Below are 10,677 nucleotides of genomic sequence, written 5' to 3' on the forward strand. Positions count from 1 at the left end.
GGCTACAGAAAAAAGCGAATTAAGACTACAATCACTGCAATGGCACTTGCTGGGTTCCCCGCTTCATCCTCCTCAGCTCTGCTTTCTCCTCCACTTCATGTCCCTTGTCCTGAGGTGTGCCCAGCTCCGTCCCAAGGGTTCAGCCACTGTCACCCCGTGCTCTCAGCGCTCTAAAATGCCCAGGCTGCACCAAGAGCGCAGGATCTGCTCTGCAAGTGGAAATGGAAGCTCCCCAAAGTCAATCATTTCTTCATTCAGACCTTTGTGAGCCTCAGATAAAACACTGTACAAATGTCGACACCGACTATCAGCATTTGAACAATTCTTTGCCAGGGTTTTTTTTGTACAATGACCCACCCAAACACATGCCAGCAGCTTTGATTATTCCCCAGACACATAAGGGGCTCTAGTTCTCTGACAAGATGAGCACAACTTTTTTATATTCTTGAGCAAAACAGACTTCAAAAGCAAAATTAAGAGCCACCATTTGCTGTGTCCAAGTTAAAATGCAATAAATTTAACTTCCAAGTTAAAATGCAATAAACCCTCAGTGCCTGTCTGTCCATACTCAGGGAAACACCAAGGGCTGTGAGCCTGGCCACAGCTAATCCATTCAGAAAGTTGCACAGCTCTCTGCAGAAAGCTTTTGTGGAGTAGTCAGTCAGTGCAGGCAGCTCGGATGCTTTCCTCTTCAAAGCACGCCAGCCTGTCATGTAGGCTGGCTTTGTGCACAAGGAGAGTATTTTTAGCAATGCACTGAATGGTTTGACATTGAGAGAACTGAGGGACATTGTCGTGCTGTGAAAACTTGGATTGGTAATTCTTGTACTGAGGACTTCCTGGGCCCAGAGAACAGCCTGGAAACATTCACAGACACTATAATTGCACTCACAAGAAACTCCTGTTCTCTCATATCATTGTCCAGTTTTCCCAGAGATTGCTAAAATTTTCTTGTGGAGACATCCCTCCTCCCATTTCAGACTCAGGATTTAGGTAGACACAAGGTCAAGGACATTGGGATGGATGCTAAGGAGTCTTCCCTGGGACTGGTGCTTTGGTAGATACAAAACACAAATAGAAGCAAATTTATTTGCAAATGTAACCCAGTTTCCCAGGGAATGCAGAGCCAGGACAGCAGCTGCATCCTTATGGCCCTTACAGTCTCAGGATGATTTCATGATTAAAGGGGGTTTGCACAGAAAATCCCTCCCCTGGTCATTCCTGTTGCAGGAAACAAACCTGTGCTGCCATAGCATCCAACTTGATCTAATTTGGGCAAGAACCTGCCTGAGGATGTGGAGCACAGGAAGGTGTGGTTGGATGGTGCCAAAGTCCCTGTGAGCACCATGTCCCTGTGCAACCACTGTCCCTGTGGCACCACTGTCCCTGTGAGTGTCCCTTCCTTCCCTGTGCCACCACTGTCCCTGTGAGCACCATGTCCCTGTGCCACCACTGTTCCTGTGAGCACCGTGTCCCTGTGCCACCACTGTCCCTGTGAGCACTGTGTCCCTGTGCCACCACTGTCCCTGTGCCACCACTGTCCCTGTGAGTGTCCCTTCCTTCCCTGTGCCACCACTGTCCCTGTGCCACCACTGTCCCTGTGAGTGTCCCTTCCTTCCCTGTGCCACCACTGTCCCTGTGCCACCACTGTCCCTGTGAGTGTCCCTTCCTTCCCTGTGCCACCACTGTCCCTGTGAGCACCGTGTCCCTGTGCCACCGTGTCCCTGTGAGCACCGTGTCCCTGTGAGCACCATGTCCCTGTGCCACCACTGTCCCTGTGAGCACCATGTCCCTGTGCCACCGTGTCCCTGTGAGCACCATGTCCCTGTGCCACCACTGTCCCTGTGAGCACCGTGTCCCTGTGCCACCGTGTCCCTGTGAGCACCATGTCCCTGTGCCACCACTGTCCCTGTGAGCACTGTGTCCCTGTGCCACCGTGTCCCTGTGAGCACCACGTCCCTGTGCCACCACTGTCCCTGTGAGCACTGTGTCCCTGTGCCACCGTGTCCCTGTGAGCACCATGTCCCTGTGCCACCACTGTCCCTGTGAGCACCATGTCCCTGTGCCACCACTGTCCCTGTGAGCACTGTGTCCCTGTGCCACCGTGTCCCTGTGAGCACCATGTCCCTGTGCCACCACTGTCCCTGTGAGCACCATGTCCCTGTGCCACCACTGTCCCTGTGAGCACCCCTTCCCTGTGCCACCACTGTCCCTGTGAGCATCCCTTCTTTCCCTGTGCCACCACTGTGCCACAGGCCCCCTCCCAGCATGGAAAGGACCAAGCAGTGCCCCAGGAAAAAGCTGCAAACTGATGTTGGTACAGACTAGGAAGAGAGACCAGGTAGATACAAACACCTACAACCATAAAACTGCATTTTCACATTCACTACAAAAGTTCTTCGTCCTCACATTGACAGTCTGCCCTTGCCAGTGCTGAATTCTGTACTCAGTTAATTAGGAGACAAGAATTATCTATATCATATAAAACAGATCAGTGCCATTGCTTGCTATTACATGATGAAAACCTGCAGTCCTTAAACTATTCAAAGCACAACATTCTTTATGTCTAACTGAAAAGCAGGATAATTAGTCAATATGCACAGCCTTTCATCAACCAGAACTCTTAAATTATGACTGGTATTAATTGTATATAATTGAAATTATAAATTCCCCCAAGATAAATCATATCTCACTTGTAAATCCTACAAATATTTTTCCCAACAATTATAAATAAGTTCTCATTCATAAGCATTTACAGATTAATGCAGAGCTATGGATGTAATTTCTTTGCAAATGAAGCTATGTCAATGTCACTGCTATTCATAAATCTCTAGGCTCCATATTTTTTAATGAAGTCTAACAGGTTATGAATCAAGGCAAATTTTTTATTGTTTGGTGTATAAGCCTTAAGAATCAGAAACAGGTTTTATAATCTAATTTCCCCAGAGATTATGTAACAAAAGTGATAAATTTACAGTTAGTACAGCAATGGTTTTGACAGCTATGACTTTTTCCCCAGAAGAAAGTAATTTGAATTTAGATTAAGACACATCACTGTATCTTTCCTTATAAACTGTTGGATTAAGTTTCCTGATCGCTCTGTGTGCACATTTGACTGAGTGAACCAAAATGTGGAAATTAAAAATGTAGGAAGGGAGCAGCTTCTGCATTCCATTGACCTTTATATTAGTTAAGCATTTGAATTTTAATATATGTATGATACATACTTTAATTAAAGTGTAAATCAGAACTCTTGACTCGCTCAGATTTATGAGCCGTGTATCAGCAAAGCTCCATTCAACCTTTCCAGCAGCACTGCTGCTGCATGGCACACCAGAGCTGATAGCAAAAGCACCCACAGGCTAAAGGTGAGAACTTCTGGCCAGTTATCTTTGGGCTTTAATTTAAATTTGAATATGAAGGCAATCAGAGGAAAACATTAGAGAGAAAAGAATTCAAGCTGGCTGCTCAAATTAGTCAAGACAGAGGAGTATAAAAGTCTCTTTCTACTTGTACCTAATAATTTTATAGGACAGCCTGTCTGAATCATCCCCCAGACAAACACAGAATCACAGAATCAGCAAGGTCAGAAAGGACATTTAGGATCATTAAATGCAACCATCAGCCCAGCACCACCACCCTGTCCACCCCTGAACTGTGTCCCCAGGTGCCACATCCACACCTTGGGGACACTTCCAGGCCTGGGGACTCCCCCCCTGCCCTGGCAGCCTGGTCCCATGCCTGCCCATGTTCTCCATGAAGAAATTTGGACAAGCACATCCCTGTAAGGAGTTTACACAGCTCTCAGTGCTGTGAGTGAGTGTACTGGGGTAACAGGGGCTCTGCTGGCTTCCCTCCTGCTTTCAATGCCATTCCAGTTTCCTTTTTCTAAAATTCCATTTTCTTCAATACCATTCAATTTCCCTGTTCAGAAAAAAGGAACAAAAACCCTAAAAATAACCCACACTCTACTTCTCCCTTCCCAAACCAAAAACCACTCCCTCAGCACAAACTTCTGTGCTGGAGTTGGAGGATGTGATGCTCAGAAACCTGCCCCATGCACACGATTTATGGAAGTGGAACACAACAAGCACATCTTTCACAAATAATCACTCTGGAGGATGTTAAAAAAATAACAGTTCCTCAGAATGGCTGTTTATTTCTTTTACAGTGAGTTGTATATTTAAGGTAGCTGAAATATATTCATCCCAGTTGCCATTACTCAGTCCAGCATGTTTCCTTTCTCTCCTACCTCTTGTCATACTGCACAGCTCCCAAAGATGCTAAAAACAGTCCCTCTGGTGGAAGAAATCTTTTCTGAATTTCCTTTGACTTTCATTAGATCACTCACACAAATAAGTGAGTTCTACAACACCAGTTTGGATGGAAGACTTCCAGCACGTTGTTTTCTTGTTTGGATCCCACTTCTCAAGGGGGCACCGAGTGTTCCACAGGAGGGATCACCCTGTGACCCTGCTGCTCCCACAGGGGTGCAGGGCCCAGCCCCAGTGTGACAGCCCCAGGAGTGGCTGTGTGGTGTCTGGAAAGCAAGAGCACAACAGAAATTAATCCCTGGCTGGAAAATTGCTGGAAGTTTGCTTAGCTCCAAAAGAAACCCTGAAGCTGTGAGGTCTGATGCTGGCTGTAGTTTTTTTCCTGTGTGAGCCAGTGGTACCCAGCATCTTTCTGACTCTTTGTGCTGATGAATGCAGTGTAGTGCTGTGAATTTTATCTGGGTTTAGATCAGCTGATGGTCCTCTTTAAAAAGAGACCTTCATCCTCTGAAGCTGAGGAACACTTCCTGCAAGGATTCATCACGAATGACAAAGGCTTCAACGGTGCTGTTGTCATTCTGGCCTGTCTGTAACTCTTAGATGTTGTTTCCCCTGGCCACGATGTTATCTGAGAGGAGCAGCATGGTATGGCTGCAGGCTGAGCCTCCCCAGCCCCTCTGCTCCTGCCTCCTACCCTGGCATGGCCACAGGGAAAGGGCAAAAATCCAGAGGGCAGAACCGTGGGAATGAAGGGAACACAAGGAAATGAGAGGCTACTCTAATTCTAGAGTTAAATAAATCACAGAATCCCAGAATGGTTTACTTGGAAGGACCCCAAGCCCATCCAGTCCCACCCCCATGGGCAGGGACACCTCCTACTGTCCCAGGGTGCTCCAAGTGTCCAGCCTGGCCTTGGGCACTGCCAGGGATCCAGGGGCAGCCACAGCTGCTCTGGGCACCCTGTGCCAGGGCCTGCCCACTCTCAGGGTAGTTCTTCCCACAGGGAAATATGTCTTCCTCAAATCTAATCTAAATCTACTCTCCTTCAGGTTGAGGCCATTCCCTGTGTCCTGTTCCCCCATCCCTTGTCCCCAGTCCCGCTCCAGCTCTCCTGGAGCCCCTTCAGGCCCTGCCAGGGGCTCTGAGCTCTCCCCGGAGCTGCTCCTGTCCAGGTGAGCACCCCCAGCTCTGCCAGCCTGGCTCCAGAGGGGCTCAGCCTGGTGGCTCTGGGGAAAACTGGTGCCCTGCACTGCCCATTGTGTTGGAAAGGTGTTTGATGCCCCTTATGCATGCTGCAGTTTTTGCCTGCCTGTTTCACAGAGCAGCTCAGCACGGTGCTCACCTCACACCTCTTTGGCAGCCAGGCTACATCAGCTACATTGACTCATAACTGGAGGCACTGGCCATCAGCTTCTCCTCTATTTCCAACTAGAAAACTCAAAACATTTGCAGAGCCAGAGGTAAGACTAAAACCAAGTGGGGAAGGGGTGCCGTGATGCCCTTCTTGTCCCACGGCACAGCACATGAGGTGGAGACAGCTCTGCAAAGGCAGTGGATGGCGGCAGGCAGGGCCTGGGCTCAGGGCAGGCAGTGCTGGCACCCCCAGGCCTGGCTGAGAGTCTGGCTGGGGCTGCAGGTGTGGGATGGAGTTCCTGTGAAAGCGCTGTGGTAAGAGAACTGCTAATTAATTCAATACCAAAATACTTGCTTAGGTAGAAGGCTGCTTCTGAAACTCATGCAGATTGAAACAGCAAAGCTGCAGCTTCAACACCACTCTGAGGTTTGCTGTCCTCCCCTGAAAGACTCCAAGGATGTGAATCTTAGCAAGGCAGTGAGACAACTGCAAACCAGTTCCCTCCCAGCCGTGTGTGGTGGGACCCCCATTCAGCCCTTGCAGCAGAGCTCCCACCCCTGTCCTCACAGCAAACTCATCTCTAAAACCGTCCTGAGGCCCATTCCTCTCCTCTGCCTCAGTCAGAGCCCTCCAGATCCCCACTGCAGGGAGCAGAAATTCATTTCCCTTCACACATCTGAGGGGTAGAGAGCACACGTGTCACTGCCCCAGGGGAATGTAAAATAAACTGAGGAGCACTGGCATGCCCAAAGCCCTGGAACAGCTGCCATCAGTTTTATAGAACAGGTTGTGGTTTCCTCTGACAGCCTGACCTTGACTATCATCTTTGCCCTGAAGGCTCCTTCCCTTGGGCAGGTTGGTCCCTCCCCTGCTGCTTCCTTCCCTCTCATCCTGCCCCAGCTCCCTCCCAGCTGTGGCTGCTGTCTGTTCCTTCCCAGCTACCAAATCCAGGTTTGTCCTGGAAGAGCCTGAGAACACCCTGCTGCACCATCACCCCTCCAAGGGCTCACACAAGACAGGAATGTGGTGGCTTCCCAAGTGAGCTCTTCTTTCCCTGTGCTGCTGCAGGAGCCCAGGCAGTGTTTTAATGGGTTGTTATTCCTGCCATTTCAAACAGGGAGGGAGGAAACTCCGGAGCAGGGATGGTGCCGTGGCGTCCTGGTGATCCAGGGAAGCTCCTCCGAGCTGCACAGCACAACAGGCCGGGCCCAGAGGTGCCACAGGACCAACTCAAAGCGCTGAAACCCAGGAAACACCGAAGGCTTTCGTCAGTTTTCCACTTTACTCCCTATTACCCAAAGATGAGCTCTTCAGAAGTTAGTGGGAAACACCCAGCCAGCACTAAATTCTTCCTGCCAGTTTTTGATGAAGAAAATCCCTAAAGTTGTAATTTCAATCAATCTGTTAGGATACACATATTTATTCCTCTTTATTACTTCTGCTTATATAGATGACAAATAATGTAAGATTCAACTCCCTGAGACTCAAGTTTTGCAGAAACTCACTCAGTATCATCCAAATGTACAGCTTAAGTTAGGGCTTGAATATTTCTCAGTACTTCTGCAAATAAATCATTAGATCTGTACCCATCATTTACCAGCCCATCTCTGCCTGTCCTAATGAGCAACACATTGCATTTATCACCCCCTCTGTCATCATTTATCATGGTGCAGTCCATTAAAATCCTTGAACAAACCTCTCCCCTGCACTGAGGAGCTGCAGGATTTGACCCACTTAAATTTAATAAGAGACAGATTCTTTCTGAAATCTCTCTGATGTTAGGAATTCACATGGGTTTCTTTTTTTAGATTAGGTATTATTGCCTGTCATTTAAGGCTCAGATAATTAAGTAGATTTATATTTATATTGTCTTATTATTTACTCATGTCTGTTACTTAAAACCTAATAACAAACAATGACATTATTACTCAAGTACTTAAGATATCCATAATTGAAATTAGGATCCAGTGCAAGTGACTGCTTATTCTGACTTGATGGATAAATAAACATTCATCAGTAAAAGCAATGAAGACAGCAAATAAAAAATAAACCCTTGCTCTCTTTATCCTGTGTCACATGGCCAGGACATGCAGCATTGCCTTGAAGGTGGGAAGATGCAGACATCAATATCAAGGATGGGAAAGCAAGTTGGAAAGTCAAATCTGATATAATTTTGGACATGAATATCTTGGGATACAAGCAAGACAAGATTTGAAGGAGGAGATAACATATTTATTGCACATAGGGATAGAATGATAAAAAGAAATAAGCATTCAGGCTCAAAATGCTTTTTCAGTTTGCATGCTGTAAAGCTTGTCTGCTCTTCCAAGTATATCAGTATGTCTCAGGAACGATATTATCTCTCCCTGCAGACTTGATAGTGCTTAAAATGTCAGCTCTTCTTGAAGATGTCTGCTCTGCACCTTCCATCTGTTCCCAAGGATGAAAGTGCTGTCCATCTCTGCTTCCCACCTCTCCCACAGCAATGTGGGAAAAGGCTGAGGAGGGTTTCCAAATAAAATATGTCTTTTAGATTAATATTAACCTCATTTCCATACCTCAGACTGTTGGCAGAGACCACAGAGCATGGGTATTATATGCCTGCCATGTGAAATACTATTTATAGGAGCCAGCTCTCTGAGTAGGCACAAGAAAAAGTTACCAGTTGTTTCAGTGCAATATGTGTACAGTAAAATTAGTCTGTAATCCTTAAGAAAAATCTTTTACTTAGAAGAAAAAAGAGTTAAGAAAAAAAGAGTTGGTGGGTGTAGCAAAATTAGTTTGACTTCTTTCTAAAAAGAAAAAATAAAGCAAACAGGAAATACCCTTAACTCATATTGTAGATTCTTAGGTAGCATTTATTTTTATTAGAAGCGTACAGAAAAACAATCAGGCTTTTGTGTTCCTGTAGTGTGGATAAGGGATGACATAATCCCCATTTTTAAGAGGGAAGAATGTTGCTATAGGACACGAAATAAAATGACATGTACATGCAGCTCTCCAAGGTAAAAAAGAGGGAAGTCAAGGTAAAAAAGAGGGAAGTTTAATTTCTCACTCCAACATTGATAGATTTCCAAAAGGGACAGTGGATTGGGGGATGACAGTGCCACCTCTCCAATGACAAACCAACAGTCCATCAAATTTCTCCTCCTCCACAAAAGAATGCCAAACAATAAGTTATTTACATAAAGTGTGTGAGAAAGTTCATTACAAGAATGGAAACATCAGAAGGCTTAGAAAAACTTTAAAAACCAGGGCGACAAAAGAAAGGTAGAGTTTAGCTGATTTGCCCAGTCACACCACATCCCTACCAGCACATGGAATTAAGCCTTGCTCCTTTCCCAAGCAGGTGCCCATCCCACTGTGCTTTGGACAGAGCAGGGCCAGGCAGGGCCAAAGCCAAACCAGCCCTGCCAGGGAATTCCCAACATGGTTTTCCTGTGGGCAGAAGGGAGGGAGGGCTGGAGGCCTTTTGGGCAGCTGTGACAGCGCAGAGCTGCACTGTACACGTCATAGAAGCAGGAAGGTTTGGCCACAGGAGCCAGTCCCTGGGGAGAGCACGGGCAGCAGCTGCAGTGGTGTCCCTGGGTCACGGATGAAGGCCAGCACCATGCTGGACACGGCGCTCACTGCTCCCCGCGCCAGGGCCGCCCCCGGGAAGCCGAAGATGGCGGCGAGCGGCTCCAAGGCCCACAAGGCCGCAGGGCCCAGCGTCACCAAGCTGCTCACCAGGGCCGTGTCTGCGCCCAAGGAGCGCAAGGAGCTCCCCCTGGCCACGCTCAGGAAGGCACTGCCTGCTGGTGGCCATGGTGAGGAGAAGAACAAGAGCCACATCAAGCTGGGGCCCAAGAGCCTCACCAGCAATGGCACCCGGGTGCAGACCAAGGGCATCGGGGCCTCTGGCTCTTTCAAGCTAAACAAGAAGCCGGGTGAGACAAAAGAAAAGGCAACAAAGGAAAAGACAGCTGCCAAGCGCAAGAAGTCAGCAGCCAAGAAGCCTGCCGGCCCTGCTAAGAAGCACAAGAAAGTGGTGATAGTGAAGAAGAGAACCAAGAAGGCAAAGAAGCCAGCAGCCACAGAAGCCAAGAAAGCAGCCAAGAGCCTCAAGGGCGGCACACAGGCAGGCCATGCCAAGGAGGTAGCGAAGAGCCCAGCTAAGGTGAAGGTGGTGAAGGCAAAAGCAGCCAAGCCTAAGGCAGTCAAACCCAAAGTGGCCAAGGCAAAGAAGACAGTGCCAAAAAAGAAGTAAGACAACTGAGAGAAATTGTCAGTCTGCTCATTTAAATAAACCCTGTCATCTTAAATAATTTTTTGTCATTCCAGTCCTCTAGTGATGCCCAGTTACCTAAACTGAAGGTACTGGTATGGGACCTTGTCACTTGGGGCAGGGTGTGTGTGTATTCCCACAGACGCTGGTATCCAGTGGTAACAACCCTCTGCACCAGCTGGATGGAAACCCCAGACCTTTGGAATGACAACTCACCTGTGACTTCACCTGGACCTCAGCAGTCAGACAATTTACGGACATTACCAGCAAAAAGAAATGCTCCCTCTGACAGTTTTAAATGTTACCTCTGACAGTTTTTAAGTTGGTTTGTTTGTTTGTTTGTAACCTTCAAGTGGTTGTAAGTTTTAAGTAATTAGCCTGCAGCATGCCAGCCAGCAACATTGCACCTTTGATAGCTCCTGGACATCATAGTAAAAAATTGATGGGACACACCAATAATTAGAAAGATTAGGTTTGTCAGTTTAGTGAAAAATTTATTCTCCTTGTACTGTGTTTGTTGTCCTTTCTGCAAAGGGGCCCTGCAGAGAGATAATAAACACAGCTTTTATATTTAAAAACAGAAAAGGGGAAGCTGTGAGAGCATACAGCTGGACTGTGTGTGCCATAAATGGAGGAGGGGTTTGCAGAGCCAGCCCCTGACAAGAATGCAGGCAGGCAGCTGTTGGTCAGTGAGCTGGGGGGTAACCAGTGATAGCCAACCAGGTTTGAACATGGAGCATTTTGAATAGGGTGTGTGAGAGCTGTGCAAACCAATGAGGTCT

The 10,677-nt window shown here is 47.5% G+C and overlaps 1 protein-coding gene across 1 annotated transcript; it reads left to right on the plus strand.

The window, feature by feature from the left end:
* Window positions 1-9,223: 9,223 nt before the first annotated feature.
* LOC131087981 (histone H1-like) lies at window positions 9,224-9,877 on the plus strand. Its single transcript, XM_058031728.1, has one exon. The coding sequence runs from the start codon at window positions 9,224-9,226 to the stop codon at window positions 9,875-9,877; it is 654 nt and encodes a 217-aa protein (XP_057887711.1).
* The last annotated feature ends 800 nt before the right edge of the window (window positions 9,878-10,677 follow it).

This window comes from Melospiza georgiana, chromosome 11, assembly GCF_028018845.1.
Source record: "Melospiza georgiana isolate bMelGeo1 chromosome 11, bMelGeo1.pri, whole genome shotgun sequence".
NCBI classification, from domain to species: Eukaryota; Metazoa; Chordata; class Aves; order Passeriformes; family Passerellidae; genus Melospiza; species Melospiza georgiana.

Excerpts from the sequence above, each read along its gene's own strand:
- LOC131087981 (XM_058031728.1), top strand. The coding sequence starts at position 9,224 with ATGAAGGCCAGCACCATGCTGGACACGGCGCTCACTGCTCCCCGCGCC.